This window comes from Schistocerca piceifrons, chromosome 3, assembly GCF_021461385.2.
Source record: "Schistocerca piceifrons isolate TAMUIC-IGC-003096 chromosome 3, iqSchPice1.1, whole genome shotgun sequence".
Taxonomy (NCBI): Eukaryota; Metazoa; Arthropoda; class Insecta; order Orthoptera; family Acrididae; genus Schistocerca; species Schistocerca piceifrons.
This window is the reverse complement of record NC_060140.1, coordinates 857,292,219-857,316,428: the sequence shown is the minus strand read 5'-3', so window position 1 is coordinate 857,316,428 and position 24,210 is coordinate 857,292,219. Positions and strand designations below refer to the sequence as shown.

The window sequence follows — 24,210 nt, the reverse complement described above, 5'->3', positions numbered from 1 at the left end:
ATATCTAAGAATTCAGCTATTGAGTAGAAGTAGTAGTCATTCAGAAATTGTTTTAATTTGCTTTCAAATGTTGGTAGGCTATCTGTCAGACTTTTAATACTATTTGGCAAATGAGCAAAGTTTTTTGTGGCAGCATAATTCACAGATTTCTGTGCCAAAGTGAGATTTAATCCGCACTTTGCTGTTATTTTTGAATTGGGTTGGGTTATTAATTACAAATTTTATAAGGGAATATATGTATTGCGAAGGTACTGTGAACATCCCGAGTTCCTTAAATACATGTCTGCAAGGTGATCTTGGGTGGGCTCCAGCTATTATTCTGATGACATGCTTTTGTGCAATGAATACTTTCTCTCTTAATGATGAATTGCCCCAAAATATGGTGCCATATGAAAGCAGTGAATGAAAATAGGCATAGTCGGCTAAGTAATACTTAAAGGTCAAGCTTTCTATTGGACTCTTCAGAAAATCTACATTGAAATCCCCACAAACAATAATTTGCTTTCCTCTGTCTGACATATAGCACAACAAAGAATCTAAGTTTTTCAAAAATAGTTGAAAATTTCCCAATGGGGACCTATACACGGCTACAATTATAACAGTGCTATTATTTACTTTAAGCTCACACGCACATGTTCCTCTATCCAAAATTTTTTACTTTTCAAATTTTTCACACTATGACAGATTTTAACATGTATGGCAGCTCCTCCTCTCTCCATACTGTTTCTACTTAAGTGTGCTGAAAGCTTATATCCACCTACATTTATCATTACCATACCTGTGACTATATGATGTTCAGACAGGCATAGTACAACTATCCTGCCCTCAGTTTCTAAATCTTTTCAACAAACAAGAAGCTCATCTACTTTGTTTCTTAATCCCCTGATATTCTGATGCAAAATATTAACATTATTTTTCACTGTGCTTTCATGTGAATCTTGTGACATACTAACATTATTTTTCACTGAACTGTTATGAGAATCTTGTTATATTTTCACATCTCAAGTACCTGTGTGTCTGAACTTCTCATTAAGCTTAATTTCAATCAATATAGGATGACTGGACACTGATCTTAGCCTAAAAAGTACTCACATGAGTTTAGTGTAGGTTGAGTCTGTCTCTTGTTGCATGGTCATGGACATAGCTGTTTGTGCAGTAATTACAAATGTTATTTTTGATGTGTACAACTGACTGGTAAATGTATTCACATGGAGCAGTTAAAATCCCCAATGTTTTGAACAGATCTTCACAATGAGCTTGACTAGTATTTTTGGTTATTATTCTTATGGCTCTTTTCTGGAGTTTGAAAATTGTGTTCATATTTTGTGAGTTTGTCCCCCAAAAAAGAATGCCATAACTAAGAACTGAGTGTACATATGAATAATATATAACTAAAAGACACTGTATGTTACACACTGATGATAGGATTCTAAGGACATAACATGCTGATGACATTCTGTTTGCAAGTACCTTTGTGTGTTTGCACCCCTTCAACTGAGAATCAATATTCATTCCTAGAAATTTTGCATTTGTTACACAGTCTATAGAGGTGCCATCTACATTTAATTTTACATTGTCCTTTTTTCTCTTCAAACTGAAATTAATGACATTAGTTTTCTTTATGTTCAATGTCACTTTATTGCTTATTGATCAATCATAAACTTCATTGAAAGTTTCATTTGCTATCTCGGAAAGGAGTTCTCTTGTTTTCTCAGTGACTATAATATTGCTGTCATCAGCGAAGAGAATTTTTTCACCATGAATAACACTACTGGGAAAGTCATTGATGTGTATCAGGATCAGTGTTGGTCCTAATATACTACCTTGCAGAACCCCTATATTAATTTATTTTGATTCTGATAAGTTTTTTACTAAATGTTTGGATCTATTTGAAGTATGTGTTATCTCTACTCTTTGTACCCTATCTGTTAGGTATGATCGAAAACAGTCATTAGCTACCCGTCTTATTCCTAATGCTTCTAATTTATTTAATAGAGTCTTGTGGTTGACTGCATCAAACGCCTTAGAAAGATCCAAAAATATGCCTGTGACACACTCCTCTTATCAAGAGCGTGAAGTAAAACTTTTGTGAATTCTGCTATGGTTGGCCGTATTTTTGCCACTTCAGAAACCAAACTGTGATTCACTTAAAAGAGAGTATTTATTCAGGTAATTCCTTAATCTGTCTTTCATAATTGCTTCTATTATTTTTGAGAATGCTGACACCAGGGAAGTGGGCCGGTAATTTTCTATGTCTTCTGCATTACCTTTCTTAAGCAAAGGTACAACTCTTAGGTCTTTTAACTGCTCTGGAAATGTCCCTGATGTCAAGGATTCATTTATTATATTTGTTAAGCGGCCTTGTATAATCCCTATGCATTGTTTCTGTACATGCATTGGTACTTCATCTAAGCCTATTGACTTTTTATTTTTTTGTTTTTGAACAGTTTTATTGACTTCATTCTCTGTGGTTGGAAGTAACTTCATTGTATTTAGTGCAACATTATTTACAGGTGTTATATTTCTTTTGGTGAATTTTTGCTGTAATTTCTCTGCAATACTTGAAAAATGCTCGTTTACATAGTTTACTAAGTGTTGTGGATCATTTATTACCTTATCCCCCTCCCTTAGCATTATGTTATTCTGCATTTGTTTGCCTCTCCCCATTTCCTTTTTTATAACATCCCAGATGTCTATGCTTTTGTTATCTGCATTATATATTATCTTATCATTAAATGACTTTTTTGCAGCAATCAGCACCTTCCTATAGATCTTTTTGTATCTATGATAGAAATTTAAGTATTCTGGATCATTGCAAATCTTTTTCATGGAACTGAGGTGTTTAACTTAAAAACAGAAAACTTCATTTGCTGTTCTTATCTAAGATAAAATCACAGTACGAACAATTTCAAAATACACAGCAAGTTAAATGGGTACACACAAAGTGAATGTTTAGCATGACCAACACATATATCTCAATCACTTTAAAGCACTGTTAGAAGCAAAAGCCACATTGAAATAGTCAATATACCATATAAAATAATCATGAAAACCAAGAAACAGAAACTGCATTACTAAGAAAGCAAACTGGGTCCACAAGAGAAAATTCGGTAAGGTAGATGATGAGAAATGTAACATCCAACAGAAAACAACGGATGGGAAATATCTGCTAGTTAAAATTCAGTAGCATCACAGATCAGAGCAACAGAGACAAGGGCTTACCTTCAGGAACACGAAGTGTATCACCTAATAATGTTGAAAGGATTCATTTTCTTGCATCAGTATCAGTTATTTCCCTTTATAACTGGTTGCTTTCTAGCAGCTCAGCCTAAATAATAAAAACTGTGTGTTAACAGACAATTCTGGACAAGGAACAGTGAGTGCTGTTACGGAAACATCAGTACCTGATACCAGTCGTGAAAATGGCGAGGAAAACCAAACGTGTTTCAGAGATGAACCACTCTACCAGTTCTACAATGCCGATGCTGTCGAGGTAAGCCTGTCATCAATTTCACTCAAAATTTGTGATGTTTGCTGCTAGTTTCTTTCCGTCTAACTAAAACCCATTTTGTTAATGAAAGTATGATCCAGTGCTTGTGATAAAAGCTGCTTGTGTTAATATGGGAGAAACACAGAGGCAAAACTGGAAAAGGTACCCTATTCGTGTAGGCAAACACCACAAATGAAGACACACTCAGTGATGGTCTCACAAAGTATATTTGCGTGTTTGGACCCGAATGACCTGGTTGCCAGACTGTTGGCACTGCAGGCAGCTGCAGCTTTAAACTAGAAACTTCATATCGTGGTTTCCAATGAGGTGATGGTACCAAGCCGGACTTGAATACATGGGTGCTAATTTCTCCTTGTGTAAACACATAACATAGCAGTCTTTTAAGCTTGGGAGTGCTGAGTAAAGACATAAGAGTGGGGAGTTCCTACTCTGTCAGAGGAGAAATAACAAGTTAACCCCTCCAAGTGCTGTCCATACGAGTGATATTTGTTTATATTATTTACACCTTAAAAGACAAGACATCTACCTTCCCCAGAGGGACCCGATGGAGATAAAAGTCATGTTGTATAGCTTTTGGTGCACTTGGAAGTGGGTGAAACTTAATTGGCCACCTGTTACCACATCATAAGGTGGAGGAGAGATATCCCTTATTTTTGTGATAGTGTTCCATTTGGTGTTACCATAGCTGCACCAAATCTGTGACTATGGACACCTGACCAGTGGTGTGTAGAACTTTGCACATGGCATCTTGCCCTTACTCAGTTAGTGCTGGCAACACTACATCTCATTGGGACTTGAAATTTGTGTAGCCTGTCTGCAGTGCCTACACACTTTTTGTGTAGCTGTTTGTAATCAGTGATAGAGTTCATTGCTTGATTTCACTGCAGGTTTCTAAGCATTTTCATTCCAAAATTTCCTCAGTTAGCAGAGTCCAAAACAGATGTCCTTACCACATGATACATTATCACTTCAATTTTCACCATTAGCCTAGGATAGACAGGTGTTACCACTCGCTGCACCTAAAGGTGACACACAAACCTTGTCACAAAGTCTCAGTTAACACAGCCTTCAGCACACCACCAGATATTTGACAGTGCCACATATTCTGCGGGTGTGGAGAGCTGCGTTTTCACTAAATTGTAAAAGTATTTGTATCCCTTCAGAGTATCTTACATCACTGCCATTCTAAGTACACATAAAAGACTCTTTGCTACGTCAACATTAATAGAGCTCATTATTGTCCCATTGTTGAAACAAGAACGTAGAGATGTGAACACAGACATAATACATGGATCAGTCTTCATAAAACTTATCCTAGTTAGAAGCTGCAACTTAATGTGTTTCAGTATTTCCTTCAGCTGATTTGAGGGTGTAACCCAGTGCGTTTCGGTATTTCCTTCATTCCTGATTGCAGTATTCATCCCTTCATGTTTCTCAAAAGCTTTCCAATTTAATCAGCAAAAATTCATTCCCCCCCAATGATTCAACCATAACATTTAACGTGATATACAAATAATTTTTTTATCCGGCTGTGTCAGATTTCCCAGTATTTTTGTGCAACATATCATATTGAAAAGACAGAATTTGATGAGAACTGTAATGTGGTGCATAAATTAAACTGTATATATTAGTAGTGTGCAATTATAAATATTAAAATAATCATATATGGCACTTTAGCTTCACAAACAGGTAAAGTCAACATTGCAACCATTTTGTTTGTTTCTATCTGTCAATCACAACACATGCCACATGAAGTGACACAACTGTGTTCCTAGTAGTAAAACAATATTTATTCAATATAATTTTTATTATTTATGAATGAAATTTGTGGTGCCAACATGATAAGTTGCATAGGCCGGGGCCAAGGTGACGTTGAAAGGTAAAGTGCCATATTTGGTATTTTTCATATTTATACTTCTATACTATGAAAATATGTGGTGTAATTAGTTCATTGCATTAATAATCTCAAAAATACACCATTTATTAAACAGTGGGTTGTGATTAAGTGTAGTTAAACATCATGTCGGTGATGAATTCTTACCGGAAAGTAGCTTTGCTCACTAAAACCCACAGATTTTGGATTATTTTTTGCTTTATTGTTTAGCACAATTTTCCTAGCCCTAAATATTCTGCACAATGCATTTGAACTAAAATGTTAGCCACTTGCATAGAGCATCTGCAGTTTTTGTTGTTTTAGTGTTATAGATGGTTACACCATAGTAGGATTTTTCTAGATAATACTTACTTTCCCCTTATGTTTACTGACTTTACATACTTCTGTGTTCACTGAAAATGCAAGGAAAGGACACTGACTGGGTAATGCTTTCCCTCTGTGTAGTATACTTACATATTTAATGTGATACTACATGCAGTAAGAAGTATCTAAGGTTTGTGTCTGAGTCACAGTTCTGATGCCAGTCAAATTCATCTCCACTCACTCTTTGTTGTTTCGAGACTATGAAATAATTTTTAGTTTGCTGAAAAATAATTCCGCAGTGTACTTTCTCCAGTAGTGGGTTAACTCTGAAAGGCTATCTCGAGAACCTCTGTGGAAACTGGAGGACTGGACGTGTTATCTGTAAGACACTTGTGTGGCTCATATCAGATATTACTGTGTGTTTGAAAGGTGGAGACTGAGGATGCATTCTTTGCCCAGGATCCTGTTTGCATTACGCACCATGCACCTTTCTGAGTGGAACTGTCTGGGCTGTTAATGAGATAGGGTGCTGTGCCTAAATCATTAGCTACTCCTGAACTTGCTTTCCCACTCTGGCTCCATTTTACCTGTCCTGTTCATCGTATTGAATAAACCTAAAAGCAGTCCTAACTTGGAGCATGAAAGGTATCACTGATGCTGATGTGGTTTCCAGCACGATTGTTATGGAGTTAGAAACAAACTTGCATTTGGTGCACTTTGCATCGAATTTGCTTCCGCAGCTGGACAGCTTTAGCTCTTTTATCTTTGTTTGCAATTCCCTAAGATGTGCAGATAAAACTATGAACAACATTTTGGAGGTATCATTAAATACAGAGCCACTGAATACATTGAAAAGAGGTACTTTAAAATGTTAAATTTCCTTCAAACCGAATATAATTGATAGCATATCTGAACAAGAAAAGTGAGTTTAAAATATTTTGTGAACTAAAATTTTTTCTACACAGGTGCATAAATCTAAAGTGTAGTTCCTGATTGTGTGAGCTGTAAAATACCAAATGTGCTGTGTATGCACGTAATACAAATGTTGTTGTTATATAAAATTTTCATTTCTACATGATCAGTGGAGGATGCAGATAGACATCGGCTGAGTAAAAAGGCTTTTCTTCCCATCATATACTTTTGCACTTAATGGTATTGTAGCACCTTCAACAAGTGACATACCATTTTCTGATATTTTATTACAATAAATATTTAAAAAAGACATGTTTTTGATATAATATTCAGTTCCTTGAAACAGGCTTTTTGTTGTTCTCAAGTTATAAAACAAAGAACACCAAATTTGGCACTCCAGCTTTGTGAATGGTATTCTAACATGGTATCTGATAATTCAGCTGGTTACTAAGAAAACAGTTAAAGTACTTAATGTATTTTATAAACCCATTAATGCTTCACAATGTGAAATTCCATATTGTGCAATCCAAAACTCATCCACATTGTGACAAAACCATTTCACATGAGGCCCATGTTAGCTTTCTCACCCATATCTGCTATCACATCCCCTCTGAGGATGGCTTAATTTAATTCCTCTAATTCAGTTGTCACCATCTCGTTACACTGTCAGAAGCAATTGATTAGCAGGTGCTGGTAGTCTTGGTTTCCATCTTCAGGACTAGGGGACATAGTATCATTTCACTACCATCTGTTTTCAAGGACAGACTCATGTGCTTTGAAAGCATTTGAACCAGGGTTATTTTTCCAAGCCATTTACCCAATCTTGCTTTCAGTTGACTTTATTCCATAACAGATTTTCTATTTTTCTTTATGGTTTGATAATGGATTCTTTTACACAGAGGTACATGCGCGGTGGCAGTGAAATGGATTCGGATGGATATGAGGAAGTAGGGCAGGGGGCAACATCCTGATTCGACCTCACCATCTGTTGTTGTAAAAAGACCATCTGCTATGGAGCTTATCTGTCCCCAAGAAGGTCAACGTACCCTCTGGTGCCAAATACCAGAAGTTGTTAACAGTGCTGTTCTCAGTAAGTATATATGTTTATTTAAAAGCAAAATTTTGTTGAAAAAGTAATTTAACTAAGCTGACAGCTTTTACAATCCACACTTTTATATCTGTGTGTGTGTGCGTGTGTGTGTGTGTGTGTGTGTGTGTGTGTACGAGAGAGAGAGAGAGAGAGAGAGAGAGAGAGAGAGAGAGAGAGAGAGTGTTTGATTTTTTTAAATTTTTCTGACATTGATCTTGATTCTGTCATCCTATTTAAATCAGATCATTCCTGCTTACTTGATACTATGTTTTTAATAATGTATCACTTCAGAAGTTTCTAAAAGCACTAAAAAATGAGTCCTAATTTCCTCAAAACACGCCAAGCAAACTTCTTTTTTAATGTAAGATTTCCTACAGACCTCCTCCTCTTTCTTTTGTACCTTGGCATTTTAATAATGTAGTTATGGTGCACAATATTTCAAATGTGTGTAGCTTGTCCGCAGGAAACAAACAAGTCTCATTTCAAAACATGCAATATAAATGTCAGCTTCCGCAATTCTAGACCAAAGTTTCATTCCAGGCAATTTCTTCTGTAGAAAAAAAGATTTCTTCAACTTGGTGTTCCTTTCATTGCCTTCTGCTTGTCATTTGGTTTTTTAAAACACGTAATTTATTGGTTCAACAGTATCTTGCTGAACTGTCATTTTTGTTCCTTTTTATGTAACAGTTATAAGTCTTTATGGATTAAAGAGCAGGTCATGAGAAAGACACACATGTTGTTGAATTCTGTGTGAGTAGTAGAATGAAATGTGCAGAAATTAAATAACAGGTGGTATTTGTTTGTCTTGCAGGTACTCTCAGTTCCCAACAGAAGAGGCTACAGGAAGCAAAATTTGAAATTATAACGTCTGAAGCATCATACATGAATTCCCTGAATGTTTTGGAGAAGCATTTTATGAGTAGTCCTGAGCTATGTGATGAGTCAGTACTTTCTAAAAATGACAGGAGGGTACTGTTTGGGAATGTTATGCCAGGTTGGTGTTCTTGTACAGTACATAATTATTTGCTTTGTGGTACCCAGCTCTCATGTAAGGCTAACAATTTGATTTAAATTAATATTTAACTACACAGTAAATGGTGAAATCTTGGCAATTTTTGATCTCTTGAAAGTCATGTTGGGGAAATATACTTACTGCTGCTAAGCGAATCTCTCTCTCTCTCTCTCTCTCTCTCTCTCTCTCTCATAGTCCTACTGGTTTTGATCTACAAAATTATCATCAGACCACAAAAGTCTGCTTAGCAAATAGTGTATTCTCCATCACAATTTCAGTGATGACCAATATGTCTCAAGTATAAAAGAATTAAGGTAAAGTCTGCTTCTGAATTTCTAATTTTGAAATGAAAGATGCAAAGAAAATTACAGGTTGAACATGTGTAATGAATATCAGTGAACATCTCAATTTTAAAAGTCTACACCTATAAGAAGATCGACATTTTATGAAAGCAGCTAAAGTGAATGAGTTATAGAAACTAATAAGATACTCCACCCTCCCCATACCTAATCAAAACACTAATCTGTTGTCACAAGGTGCCAGAAGCAATTAATAAACAAGATGTACATATCACCTGTCTCATTATTTGGAATGTCTGTTCAAATTTAATTATCAGCATTGCAGTTATCATCATTACATGGGTCCACAGCTCATGATCTAGTGGCTAGCATCGCTGCCTATGGATCATGGAGTCCCGGATTCAATTCCTGGCCAGGTTGGGGATTTTCTCTGCCCGGGGACTGGGTGTTTGTGTTGTCATCATCATCATCATTATTTGGGACAGTGGGTAGATCAGATTGTGTAAAAATTGGACTGTGTAAACAATGGGACTTTATAGAGGCACTGATGACTGTCCCAGCAGAGTGCCCCACAAAAGAATAATCATCATCATCATCATCGGGTTTTCACATAAACTCATACTCGTAACATTATGTATTTGATCCAAGCTCTGTATCATCATATGATAAATAATAATAAACATCAACTCGTGATGAGACTCGTGTCAGATTGTAAGATTTCTGGAGTTGTTGATGATGATGAATGATGATGATGATGATGATGATGATGATGATACAGAAGTTTGAGAATTGGTACATTGATATAAATGGGGTGAAGTGTCATATCAGTTTCTATTATAACATGTGACCTTTAGCTGTTTTCATAACACAGTTGCCTTTACAGATGTTGACTTTTCAAATTAAATATTAAGTGACACCCATTATTTACAATCAACCTTTGATAATTTTTTTTTCATACTTTACATTTAAAAGACAGAAATTTAAAAACTTGAGACTAAATGGACGGTTATCGAAATCATGAAACGGATGTCAAGGTCATATTCTGTTGTAAATACAGTATGCTGAGTTAACATAATATACAGTGCCAGTTACGCTTACTTTCAGGTTAGAACTGAGTCTTTCATTTGTGTATTAGTCAGGGACTGCATTGCTCTTATAGATGGTTACTGGTATCACAAGAGAGAGGTCACATAGCAACTTTTGGTGTGTATTTAAACACGACTTTCATAAATTGATTTACGATTTTAGAGTACCACAATACCTATAATAGTTTTTTAAATGATTGACAAAGAGAAACATTGTAAAGAATACAAATTATTAAATAGTGGCACATTTCATTACAGTGAAAAATTGCTCGGAAAATTTCTGTCAGAACTGGAGCACTGTTGCAAGATGATGTTCTCCTGCAAGGTATCTGTGACATTGTCTACAGACATGCTACAGGGCACTTCAACATATACATTAAATACTGCTCTAACCAAATATATCTGGATCGAACTTTGAGAACATTAAAGTAAGTGGGCTCTCATTACTACTGAATGTTTTATTATAATTCTACGATATTGACATGGCGTGCCTATTAAGTACTTATGTCTGTATTAAACAAATACAAATCATTATAGTCAGACACAAAAGGCAACATCTTATTTTTGTAGTGACCCTTCTTTGTGTCTCACCATTTGGTTGTAGTTGGTGCAGATCATTCCACTGATAATGTTTTTTAATACACATGCTCTAGACCTGCCTCTTGTATTGTTTCCCAGGATTTTTCCTTCTAAAATGTATTTTAAGAAGCTACTGCATCAAACTGGGTGACCAGTTAATTCAGTATTTCTTCTCTGTATCATGTTAATCAATGTCCTTTTCTCTTTAATTCCTTACAATATTTGGTGCTTATCTTCTCTCTCTCTCTCTCTCTCTCTCTCTCTCTCTCTCTCTCTCTCCCCCCCCCCCCCCCCCCCCTCTCTCAGAATGTTCTCCATATTCACACATCTGTTGCTTTTAATTTTCTCTTTGTACTGTTTTTTTAGAGTCCACCCTTCACTACCAAAGCTTAAAATGCTCCAATAAATGTGTTACTGAATTTACAAAAGTAAGTGCTTTAAAAATGCCATTGTTACATGAAAGCCTTATCTCATGTATTTTCAATGTAATTTCTATCAATATAAACATATTTATCACAACCAACCAACTTCTGAATTCTTTTCTTATAAAAATCTGCTGCCAGATTTTCAATCACAGCTGAATATCCCTGTGATCTCTTACATATATTTGAAGTGCAGAAACAAGTCTTCATCAGTTTCATTAGCAGTTACTACCTTCATTATTGTACTGCTCAGGGAAGTTCAAAGCAGTGGCCATTTGACTGCTAATGTGAACTTCTTTTAACATTTTCAGTACCCACTCTAATCACAATTTCTGGTATTTTAAAAATTCTGTATGAATTTCATAACAAACAGTACTTTAAATTTGAAAACATTCACGTCATAGGGATGAAATTGTAATGTGTCTGTTTCCTTAAACTTTAGTATCAGCTTTGTACAGTCCTTTTGGGAAAATAGGTCTTGTTCACTTCACACTTAATCATGAACATTAGTACAGCCATCTAGAAATACTGTAACTCAATTTCTTACCACTCCATCACCAGTTGCTTTTTCCCTATAAATTTTGATGAATTTTGATGGGTTTCACATCTTTTGCACACAGAAAGCAAATGACTCTGCATGTTTCGCTCTGTGAAATTTTTAGTTAACCAAGACATTTTAAACAAATACAAATGAATGCAAATGCAGACAAATTGTACATGTCATGGCATCAGTGAGTAGCCCATAAATGCAACCATGCAACCACTCGGCATGAGGGCATGTACGTGCTGATTTCAGCTGCAGCATCTATATTTTTCAGTGGCCGTATATCATACCTTTATTGTTTGACAAATGAGCACTGTGTTAATGTACTGCAATAAGAGCAGACAACAGGGATCTGTGAGGGGAGGGGGGGGGGGGGAGGGAGGTAGGTGTTTATGCATGTGGGGCGTTTGGGCGGTTGGGGGGGGGGGGGGGGGGGGGGAGATTGAGAGAGAGAGAGAGTTAGTTCTGGAAAAGGCCTTTCTCCTCAACCTTGGCAAGTCGTCATCGTTTTTTGTATGCATACTTACCAAGTACTGATCGTCCTCATACATGTGACTATTTCCATCCTGGATTTTCTATCAATATTCGGTTGCAGTTAATTGGCTCCTTATTGTTACTTCTTTAGAAATAATAATAAAAAAGTATTTTCAGCATTTTTGAAAATGTCAGATATTATGTTTCTAAGTATGGTAGTATCTAAGTTGTAAATCATAGTTATGAGAAACTGAATTTCACAAAAGAAAAGAGTTTTGTACAACCTGATAGAAACAATTGTGTCCAGGCAGGTAAACTATGTGGAAAAAACAATAAGAATAAATATTACAAAACTTATTAAAAGATGGACAGCACTTAATTACTATACATAGAAAGCAGAGCAGCCGGTTCTCTTAATTTTTGAAACACCAGTGATTAATCAAGCCGAACAGGGCTATGAGAAGCATTGGTAGAGTTCATAGCTATCAGTAGTTAGAAGAAAAGATAAAAATCTCGACTTTTACACATTTATAAGTCCTTTTCTATATAAGATCCCTGTTTGTTGACATATTTTTTCATCAGAGTATAATCTGTTGTATGTCTCAATTGTAGACATTATCAGATTGGCTCAGAAAAAAATTTTCCACCATACTATCACCATGTCATCAAAATGTTATCCACACCATGATTCATTCTATTTTCGGAAGGGGAAGATAGCACCAGATGCCATGCCCCATGGAAAAAGGAGAATCTGGGAATAGTTCCCAGCTGTGGTGTGAAAAAAGGGCTACATTTACTCAACTGGCATGACCAAATGTATTTTTATGCAGGAATTGCACACCTTTCACAACAATTTCTTGTATCTCCTGCTTGATCTCAGGTCACAGATTAATTGGAAGATTTTAGTAATACTACCCCATAATGGTCTGTCTCTGTCTCACATAGTTGGTGAGTATATCTTTTTAATGGTACAAAAAGGAAACTTGGTGTAACTTTCTCAGAAAAGGACAGCATTTTTGCCTTCCATGATGGAAGAAGAATCTTTGTTTCCAACTTTCCCTCCTTTCTTTTGTTTGTGTGTCAAAAAAGACAAACCCAATATTTGTCTATTGAGATCAGTTAGCTAAGAAACTAGTCTTGCTTGGCTTGTTTCGAATGGCAGTCACAAAATAGTGGCCCACTATTTACACACTCTTGTCCTGTGCAATTTGTTGTGCAGGATCTTGTGTCTGATACTGCGCTAACACCAATGACTGACAATTCTTAAGATAATACATTACATGCCTATTGGACATATTCCAATGAATCTCCACAAGTTCAAACATTCACATTGTTTCTTGTCAAAGATAGGAACTTCATGAACTTCCCTTTATTGTGCCCTCTCTGCCTAATGATCTAGATATCAGTAAGACTTCATATGCAACCTACATTCTTTCATCATATTGCAAATGTAGCATGTGAGCATTCCACGTTATAAGTATGCAGCAATACATAAAATCAAGAAAGTGTCTCCACAGTGAAGTTATATTCAACATGTTCTTAGATTATGTTGGCGCAATGTTGAATATTAACTGTAAGTATATTTCATGCTGCTGCTGTTTGAAATGTGCAGCACTGAATAATGAGGAGGGAGTGGGGAGACACGGGCTAGAGTTTTCCTTTATTAGTGGTTAACAGCAGAAATATGTTCAGTATACAGAGAGACAAGTATATCATTACTCTTAGCTCATAACCTACAATGGAACGGTAAATATGACAGGTCAAAAAATTTGTCCACACACACACATATATAGTGGAAATTTTTGTTGCATCTCATCATTTAGCATAATCAGTTTCTCCCTTTTGAGATTTTTGCTTTGAATCTTTGTCATTAGCTATTGAGGAAGGAAAATTTTTACTGACCTGTAAACCCCCAACTCTTTAAAAAATCGAGATCTCGTGTATAAAACAACTTCAAACCTCTGATTACTTTACAAATTAGTTAATGTGTTAAATATTTGATGTTAAGCATGTAAGCAAGAAAAAGTTTAAAAAAGATTTAGTTCTGGTATTTGCTCACAGTGAATTATCCTGCCTCAGTATGCATACACACACAGTTCCTAACTGTTGTACTTGTCTTACTGTGTTAAATCTTTAACACAAGAATACATCTTTTAATTTACAGATTATGACAGTATTTTAAATTTTTGAGTTCTTTCAATAATTATATGAACTACTGAAAAATCAAATGTTTGTTGCCCCTGGAAGTTTTTAGACAGACAATCTGCAGCTGGTACAGAATGCCATGAATGTGTTAGCCATTTTGTAATGTAAATGTTACAATGTGTGCAATAGGAAGTTGCCTTCTGTCGTGGTTTACAGTGGCAGTGGCATGCATTGTGTGGATGCTAATACCTTGTTTAAAGCTACAGTTTTCCCAACTCTCTCTCTCTCTCTCTCTCTCTCTCTCTCTCTCTCTCTCTCTCTCTCTGTGCGTGGGCGTGTGCATGTTTTTAGCAGTCTTCTCCACTGTGCCTATCCATGACTCAGCACTTCCTCTATGTGGTGAGGAGCACTCTTGCCATTGCACTGTTTGAAACAGTTACAAATATGTTTGTCTGCACACGGTTCTTAGGCATAATTGAGGCTGGAAACATTACAGAGATTTTTTACCAAGCTTTAACAAATTACAATTCAGTGGGTGGGAAGTGCTATTCCTAGTCCTGAATGCTGTGCCCCAGTTATGTGCCAAACAATGCTTGCTACTAATGACAGTCCTGTATAACTACTCCCTTCAACACTTCCAGCTCATTTCATGGCTCTGAATATGGTATAAGTTGGTGTGTATTACTGAAATAGACTTACTTCATCCAATGTGTGCTAATGTAGTTTTAGTTACATAATTAAAATGTTTCTTTGTACCACTTAGTAATCCACAAAACTTTTTAAATATTAATTAACCAGATCATATTGTTGGGAGAGAATTTAGGCAGTATCTATGGTTACATTTTTATATGAGTAATGAAATGAAAGCCTTAAATTAAAATAGCTTCCAAGTTACAATAAACTGTGTAAAATTGAACGCATTTCTTTAAGTAGGAAACTTAGTATCTCAAGTCAGTGTCTCAGTAAATGTTTTTGGGAAGCTCAAAATTATTAAATCATGTGATTATAGGAAGTTTCAAATATCAGGCTCAAGTCAAATAAAAATTCCTCAGCAAAACTAACTACACCAAAGGCATCAGTGAAAGATAAAGACTGACTGCATGATAAACGTTTGTTAAATGCTGAAGTAATTGTGATATTTACTAGGTCATGGGTGCTCAAAATTAAATTTTAAGAGGAAAAATGGCATTTATGAAAGGATAGATTCCTGCTCACCATAGAGTGGAGATGTTGAGTATCACATGACAGATAGGCACAACAGGAAGAGTGCTAAACGAGCAAGCTTTCAGCGAAAAGGCCTTCTTCTGAAGCGCGCACACACACACACACACACACACACACACACACACACACACACACACACACACACACACACAGGACCACTGTCTTCCGGCTGCTGAAGCCAGACTGCTATCAGCTGTACGTGGTATGTGATGGTAGAAGTTGCCTGGGTAGTAGAGATAAGGAGTAGGCTGGAACAGGGAGGGGGAGAAATAGCAGGTTGGGGGGAGGGGGTGAAGTGCTGCATGTGAGAGCACACAGGGACAGGGTGGGAGAGGGTAGGGCAGCTGGGTGCAGTTAGGAGGTTAGATGGGGGGGTTTGCGAAGTTAAAAGACTCTGGATGCGTTGGTGGAATAGAAGGCTGTGTTATGCTGGAGTGGGAATAGAGAAGGGGGTTAAGGACAGTGAATGACTAACAAAGGTTGAGGCCAGGGAGGTTACGAAAACATAGGATATATTGTGGGGAGATTTCCCACCTGTATAGTTAAAAAAAAGCTGGCGTTAGTAAGAAGGATCCAGATAGCACAGGTTATGAAGCAGTCATTGAAATGAAGATCATTGTGTTGGGCAATGTGCTGAACAACTGGGTGGTCCAGCTGTTTCTGGGCCACAGTTTGTTGGTGGTCATTCGTGCTGACCGACAGCTTGTTGGTTGTCATGCCCACGTAGAATGCAGCACGTTCTTCATTTCAGTGATAGCTTCAGGGCCTGTGCCATCTGGATCCTTCCCACAGACACCGGTTTTTCTGAACTGCGCAGGTATGAAACTTTGCCTGCAATATATCCTACATTCCTGGTACCCCCCTGGTCCCAACCTTTATTAGTCTCTGTTCTACACCCCCTTTTGTGTTCCCACTCCAGCACAACACAACCTTCTGTTTCACAAATGCACCCACAGTCTTTTTACGTCTCCACTTTCCCGCTCCCTCACCCCCCCTCCCCTCCCCCTCCCCTCCCCTCCCCTCCACCTCCAACTGTTTAACCATCCAACTGCACCTACCTGTCCTACCTCCTTCCCACCTCTCCTTTATATGATGAGTAGCAGCCGAGCCTTTTCATAATATTGTCATTATTGCATCCAAAATTTTCCATTGTTTGAAAAAATGCATTTACTTACTCTAGGGATTGATATCAGAACAAATAAAGATGATGTACTTGACTAAGTTTCGGCAAGTTCCACGAACAATACGAGACTGGAATAGAAGGGAGAACCGATAGAGGTACTCAAAGTACCATCCGCCACACACCGTCAGGTGGCTTGCGGCGAATGGATGTAGATGTAGATGACTTAGTATACAGAACCACCACCATCATCACTGCCTTCACTAGGATTAAATTAATATCTGGTAACCATTATTTGAGAAAAGTCTGATTAGATTATGGGTCCTTTTAACATTGCTGTAAAGATTTATTCAAGCAATGGTTTAGTAGATTTAAATACAGTGTTGTAAAGATTTTTCGAGTAATGTTGTAGATGTCAAAACAATAATGTTAAACTGCAGGGAGCAACATGGGAAGTTTGCTGAAGCCCTGAAAAAGCTGGAATCCAGTCCTGGTTGTCAGATGTTGACGTTACACTCATTCCTGATGCTGCCAATGCAGAGGATCACACGACTACCCCTTTTGGTGGATGCCGTGTTGGCCAAACTTGATGCCCAAGATTCAGAGTATCGTTCATGCGAAATTGCACTTGCTGCGCTTAATAAGGTTGGTGCCTTGGACATCTTACTTTTGGAGCTAAGTAAATATTTTCTAGTGGTTCTAAACACACAACAACAGAAACATGTAATTTACAGGTGGTTCACGAGTGTAACGAGGGTGCCCGTCGTATGGAACGCATGGAGGAGATTCTTATCCTCAGTCGCCAGTTGGAATTCGGGCGGGAACGTTCGGCCTCTGCCAATTATTTCAAGCTCCCGGTGGCTGGTGCGGTCTGGTGAAGTGACTCAGCTAGTGTGGCGTGGAGATGACAAGCTGACCTTTGGGAAACGACTTGGCAAGATTCCATTACATCTGTTCCTGTTCACAGATCTTCTCATTGTCACAAAGAAGAAAAGGTAAGCACATTTCTTAAAGTTATTGCAACTACTGTGTGTAACCTACAGCTTCCAAAATTGACAGTAATATCGGCAGCAGTTAATATGTAGCAGTCAGCTTACCTAATGCATTCTCTGCTCGCACTTCATTTTGATACCTGTGTGTGCACGCACTCCCATCTTCTGGCTCCCACTTGGATCTATTTTTATAATTCTTAGAATGTCTTAAGCCTCTTCAAACAATATTCAATACTAGCGGTTATGTGAGAAGTATCATGTTTCACCATAGTTTCGATTGTATGCTATACTTAAAAGTTTAGTAAGACAGTTCAAAGTTACATGAAGGCCGGGACATAAGATCTACAGTAGGACGACACTTGACAAAACTCTCATTTGTTCACATATTGTGTTCCATTAATCCATTCAGGAATGTGGACAAATCATATTATACATTAATTGGCAGAAATAGTTAATGTAGTGTACTTTTGTGTAGTGTAATAACAGCAATCTAAAATAATCTGCTCACATGTACAATCATGGGAATTATTTCCAAATTATGTTATTACTATACACGGTGAGTCAGGAGGCTGAACGAAAAACTTCGTATGGACATATGCCCTATTGCGAATGGTTTCTGAGATAGAACACACGTAGTATCACTTTTGTACAATTTCTGGAATCACTCAAAAGCCGCACACTCCAGCGTAAACATGTCGCAGAAACAAATTTAAACTACATTCGGTTTCCTTAAAAAAAAAAAAAAAAAAAAAGGAGCCATTTATGTTTCTCTAGGCCTTACAGTTTGCACATAAGACAGCGTGAGGATACTGAAAATCTGATGCGATGCAATGTGCATGCACTGTACCTTAGGTACTCTTTGTAGCTCAGTTTGAAGTAGTTTCCCGGCCTGATGGGAAACAAGTTTTCTGTATCAAACTGTTCATCTTAGCTTCCTCTACACTACTGTCATATGTTGTGAACAACAATGATGTTTGAATAACACAGAAAATAAGTAACAAAGTATTATTACAATGTGCTATCTCGGAAAACATTCGCAATAGGGCATATGTCCATATGAAGTTTTTTGTTCAGAATCACTTATATTATCATCCCTCAAAGCCTGAACCTTTCCTCCTGACTCACTCTGTATATCTTAGCAGGAAAAAAAAAAAAATAAAATCTTTAGTGGAGAGGAAGTAGTTGCAACGAGGGGGAAGAGGGGAAACTTCAAAAAAATTTCAGTGATTTTCCTCTTGCACTGCTCAGCTGTTGTTCAAACACTTCAAACTAAGTTTGAGGCAATTCCGTAAGTAAAGGCATTTTTTCCTGCTCAGTTGGTTGACATCACTGACATACTGACGTACCTTAACATCACTGTTGTTCTTGTACGTTAGTAATGTTGGTGCAATAAATAGCTATGTTTCCTAAGGATTATATGATCATTTTATTAAGAGAGGTCCCTTATCTGTGTACACCAAGGGGGCAATGAGCAGTTTAAGGGACTAAAATTGTGAAGCTTATTAGTAGAAAGCAGCTAAGTTGTAGAGAAAACTGTCTTATTAAACACAAAATTTATGAGTGAATGACTTGCTTTAAAAGTGGATACTTATTCTGTCTGCAACAAAGAGCATTTGGGAAGGCCATCCAGTTTGCTGAACGAATGATTAGTGATTCTATTCAAGCCTGAATTGATGATATTACACTTGATTTTTAATATTTCCCATGGTTCAGCATTTGCAGTTGTCCTCGAATCTCTAAATTGTCACATTGTTTGTACTAACTGCCATAGTGACAAATTTGGAAGTGTTGAAATTGCATTTAACGCATTTTGAAGAGGAAAGACACGGCTTTGTCTGTCCCATAGTAACCATTCATGACATGTGGGTCTATCAGTATGACCCACAAATAAGTGGAAGAATGTGTTGTGGCAATATCCGTTTGCATCTACAGCAAAAATGTTCCAAAGCCCAGCTTCTTGCAAGAAAGTTGATGATAACAGTATGAAATGTTTACTGTTGATTCACTACAATCAAACAGTGAATAGTGACAGCTACTGTAAGATCTGAGACCCAAAATGAAAACAGAGGGGGAGGCTTTTAAAAGGGTGTGATTTTGCTTCAGGAAAATGTCCACCCTCATACAGCTGGGCAAACAATCCGTGGCACTCAAAATCTTGGTTTTTAGGTGCTTGGGGAACCCATCATACAGTTTCTGACACAGCTCCAAGTGATTTCCATTCTTTTGGTCTGATGAAGGCACACCTGTGTAAATCAAAGCTGTCATCAAGTGACAAGGTTGTGGAAGGGGTGTGAGAGTGGATTGCGTGGCGCCACAGAATTCCTCGCAGGACTAAATTAGGAAACTTGTGAAGATATGGACCAAATGCATAGAAGTTGAAGGAAAAATGTAGAGAAGTGATGGTTTCTTGCAATATTGTCCTCAAATAACACACACTCTCTCCCTCTCCCTCCTTCACTCCCTCTCCCCTCTCCCTCCTTCACCCCTCTCCCTCTCCCTCCTTCACCCCTCTCCCTCTCCCTCCTTCACCCCTCTCTCCCTCTCCTCCTTCCCCCTCTCACCTCTCCTCCTTCCCCCTCTCCCTCTCTCTCCTTCACCCCCTCTCCCTCTCCCTCCTTCACCCCTCTCCCTCTCCCTCCTTCACCCCTCTCCCTCTCCCTCCTTCACCCCTCTCCCTCTCCTCCTTCACCCCTCTCCCTCTCCCTCCTTCACCCCTCTCCCTCTCTCCTTCCTTCACCCCTCTCCCTCTCCTCCTTCACCCCTCTCCCTCTCCCTCCTTCACCCCTCTCCTCTCCCTCCTTCACCCCTCTCCCTCTCCCTCCTTCACCCCTCTCCCTCTCCCTCCTTCACCCCTCTCCCTCTCCCTCCTTCACCCTCTCCCCTCTCCCTCCTTCACCCCTCTCCCTCCTCTCCTCCTTCACCCCTCTCCCTCTCCCTCCTTCACCCTCTCCCCTCTCCTCCTTCACCCCTCTCCCTCTCCCTCCTTCACTCCCTCTCCCTCCTCCCTCCTTCACCCCCTCTCCCTCTCCCTCCTTCACCCCTCTCCCTCTCCTCCTTCACCACCTCCTCTCCTCCTTCACCCTCTCCCTTCTCCCTCCTTCACCCCTCTCCCTCCTTCACCCCTCTCCCTCCTTCACCACCCCTCTCCCTCCTTCACCCCTCTCCCTCCTTCACCCCTCTCCCTCTCCCTCCTTCACCCCTCTCCCTCTCCCTCCTTCACCCCTCTCCCTCCTTCACCCCTCTCCCTCCTTCACCCCTCTCCCTCCTTCACCCCTCTCCCTCCTTCACCCCTCTCCTCCTTCACCCCTCTCCCTCCTTCACCCCTCTCCCTCCTTCACCCCTCTCCCTCCTTCACCCCTCTCCCTCCTTCACCCCTCTCCCCTCTCCCTCTCCCTCCTTCACCCCTCTCCCCTCTCCCTCTCCCTCTCCCTCCTTCACCCCTCTCCCCTCTCCCTCTCCCTCTCCCTCCTTCAGCCCTCTCCCCTCTCCCTCTCCCTCTCCCTCCTTCAGCCCTCTCCCCTCTCCCTCTCCCTCTCCCTCTCCCTCTCCCTCCTTCAGCCCTCTCCCCTCTCCCTCTCCCTCTCCCTCTCCCTCTCCCTCTCCCTCTCCCTCTCCCTCTCCCTCTCCCTCCTTCACCCCTCTCCCCTCTCCCTCTCCCTCCTTCACCCCTCTCCCCTCTCCCTCTCCCTCTCCCCTCCTTCACCCCTCTCCCCTCTCCCTCTCCCTCCTTCACCCCTCTCCCCTCTCCCTCTCCCTCTCCCTCCTTCACCCCTCTCCCCTCTCCCTCTCCCTCTCCCTCCTTCACCCCTCTCCCCTCTCCCTCTCCCTCTCCCTCCTTCACCCCTCTCCCCTCTCCCTCTCCCTCCTTCACCCCTCTCCCCTCTCCCTCTCCCTCCTTCACCCCTCTCCCCTCTCCCTCTCCCTCCTTCACCCCTCTCCCCTCTCCCTCTCCCTCCTTCACCCCCTCTCCCCTCTCCCTCTCCCTCCTTCACCCCTCTCCCCTCTCCCTCTCCCTCCTTCACCCCTCTCCCCTCTCCCTCTCCCTCCTTCACCCCTCTCCCTCTCCCTCCTTCACCCCCTCTCCCCTCTCTACCTGTCTATCTATCTCTCTCACTAGTGACTTGAGTCAAGAGATGCAGCACTATGCTTGACCTATCACCGTGGTGAAAGAATGATTGAATGATTACCTTACTCCTTCTATTATTTGGATATCTAGAGTACTTGTACTGTATCTCCTATCTGCACTTTTCAGGATGTCAGAGAACTAATTTTCATCTTGACACCATTTCTGTCTCATTCTGAAATTGTTTCATGGCTTACTTTGGCAATATGGAAACTAGAAGACATTCCTTACCTGTATTTTGTAAAATCAGATGGAATTGTCATTTTTGTGCAGAAAATATGAAGAGATGTTCACCCTGGTTCCACTCCAGTTTTATCATATTTAAGCTGGAAGGATATTGAACTTCTGCAAGCTATAATTTATTTTCTTGTCAACAATTTTCAAATACTCTCTGGAATAGAAATTTGATCTTCCTACCTCCTGTCTGTATGTTTTATTCATTTATTTGTGTTGCAGATTAATAGCTACTTAGAAAGTTTATTTTAAAAAAAAGTAAGTTAAATATGAAATCTTTAATCAAAGGACTATGTCCAGCATTTAGAGCCTGTTGAATAGCAAAGATGTGGAGCATTCCAGGATATTTCCTCTGAGGGTGTTCTTTGACCAGGTACCTTACAGTTCTACAGTACCAGGTGGCAGAATGGGGAGACCAATTTGCACAGTTCACACATTCCTCTTAAAATTGAAACACAGTCATTTAATGGAATGGTGTGTGGTATCATGGAGAGCAATAATTTTCATACTTTCATGTATTTTGATCATGGTTTTCAGTCATTTTGGGGGAGTGTTCACCTGGGATAAGAGAGATTGGGTGGGTAATGTAGGTGTTTGGGATGATAAGAATTTTTTGGCATTAGTATCACTGGTTCTTATTTGTGATGTTACTGATGGTGTGTAGCCGGTTCCATTAGTATGGTGGCTGCATTGACCGAATGGGGGAAAGTCTTTCACTTTCATATTGCTGTCAGATGTGACTGTTTCACCAGGTCACAACAAAAAGCCTCAATTGAATTTTGAGTATACACAATCAGCTCACAGATGTATGGATCAGCCTAATGTATGGCAGAATTATTGAAGTCTTTAATGGAGCACTGTGTCTACCATATGAAGTGACTTGAGTCTAATGCTGGTAGAATATAGCCACTGGAAAATGGCCTCAGGAGCCAAAACTGGTCATGACATTTAAAAGAAAAATAGAAGTGCAATTGGTTTATCAATTTGATTGCATATCCACAGTGCTCCACAAGCTGGACAAGAAATTCACTTTATATTATTTAACTCACTGAGAAAGACGAGGTCACATGTAGATGTTACTTTCAGAAGAAATATCATTACTGCTGATGAAGACACTTAAAAGTATATACACTGACCAAGCTTTCAGAATTAATAATTAAAACTACGTTGTAAAAATAAGAAAAAAGGGGGAGATATGAGGTAACAATGACATATGTTAAGTTCTGGAGGGTGCCTGGATGCAAGGATGTGTTGGAGGGCAAGGTCACTTCTCTATATTCCATGGAAACTAGTCTCAAGTAGGATGGTTCAAAGAGCCCGTGTGGTGCTATAAGCACTTGGGTCCCTTGAATTCTGTTGTAGAGCATGTTTGGCAACTGGGTACTGTCTCTCCCCAAGGCCCATTCATAAATAATCAACCTAGTAGTGGTGATCATGCCTGTATAAAACACTGTGCAGCAGTGGTCAATATAAAGTACATGTGATTTCAGAAGTTTCTTTCCTTTTTATGCTGTAGAATTTACTGGTGGTAGGTTTCAGTACATGGTGGTAGGAAGCTGCATGGGCCTAGTTTTATAGTAGGGATGATTTCATGGGCTGGAGCCCTGGGATGTAGATAATGGTTTTGGAATGTCATAATGTTTTCACTACAATGTTACAGAGATTAGGAGTGTAATAAAATCTGACAGTGGATGGTGTGAGGAGGGTATCAGGGAGAGAGGACCTAATTTTACGGCTCAACTTGAGAAAGTCATGGTCTTGGTGAGTGAGATACTTAAGCTAGGAGAAGTCCCTAAATGGAATGGTATTGTTTGAGAACAGTATTGGAGAGCCAAGAAAAATGGATGAAGGCCTAACGTATTATAAGAATAGTTACCATATGTAATGAACATTTTTGGTAAAAGAAACTGAAATATTCAAAGTACAGAGCCAAGAAATCCATCTAACAAGTCAGTCCTGTAATGTGGCTTCCAGCCATCCAAACAGGCTTTAAAGGCCTAATGGTACTGATCAGCTGCCATGTCATCCTCAGCCCATTGGCATCACTGGATGTGGATACGGAGGAATTTGTGGTCAGTACACTGCTCTCCCAGCTGTTGTCAGTTTCCTTTCACAGTGTAACTACTTCTTAGTCAAGTAGCTCCTCAGTTGGCCTCACAAGGGCTGAGAGCACCCTGCTTGCCAACAGCACTTGGAAGACCCAGACTGCGACCCATCTAAGTGCTAGCCACGCCCGACAGCACTTAA

The 24,210-nt window shown here is 39.4% G+C and overlaps 2 protein-coding genes across 2 annotated transcripts in view; both read left to right on the top strand.

The window, feature by feature from the left end:
- LOC124789528 overlaps positions 1–10,498 on the top strand; it is a 154,580-nt gene extending 144,082 nt beyond the window's left edge. Inside the window, exons 15-18 of the mRNA XM_047256922.1 lie at positions 3,357–3,493; positions 7,520–7,710; positions 8,522–8,704; positions 10,365–10,498. Coding sequence (XP_047112878.1) covers positions 3,357–3,493; positions 7,520–7,591 — 209 coding nt within the window. The 3' untranslated portion in view covers positions 7,592–7,710; positions 8,522–8,704; positions 10,365–10,498. The remainder of the gene's footprint in view (positions 1–3,356; positions 3,494–7,519; positions 7,711–8,521; positions 8,705–10,364) is intronic.
- The window catches only part of LOC124789126 (rho guanine nucleotide exchange factor 26-like), a 36,600-nt gene continuing 20,021 nt past the window's right edge, over positions 7,632–24,210 (top strand). Inside the window, 6 exon segments of the mRNA XM_047256415.1 lie at positions 7,632–7,710; positions 8,522–8,704; positions 10,366–10,534; positions 17,055–17,259; positions 17,349–17,438; positions 17,440–17,609. Of these exon segments, the coding sequence (XP_047112371.1) occupies positions 7,632–7,710; positions 8,522–8,704; positions 10,366–10,534; positions 17,055–17,259; positions 17,349–17,438; positions 17,440–17,609 (896 nt within the window).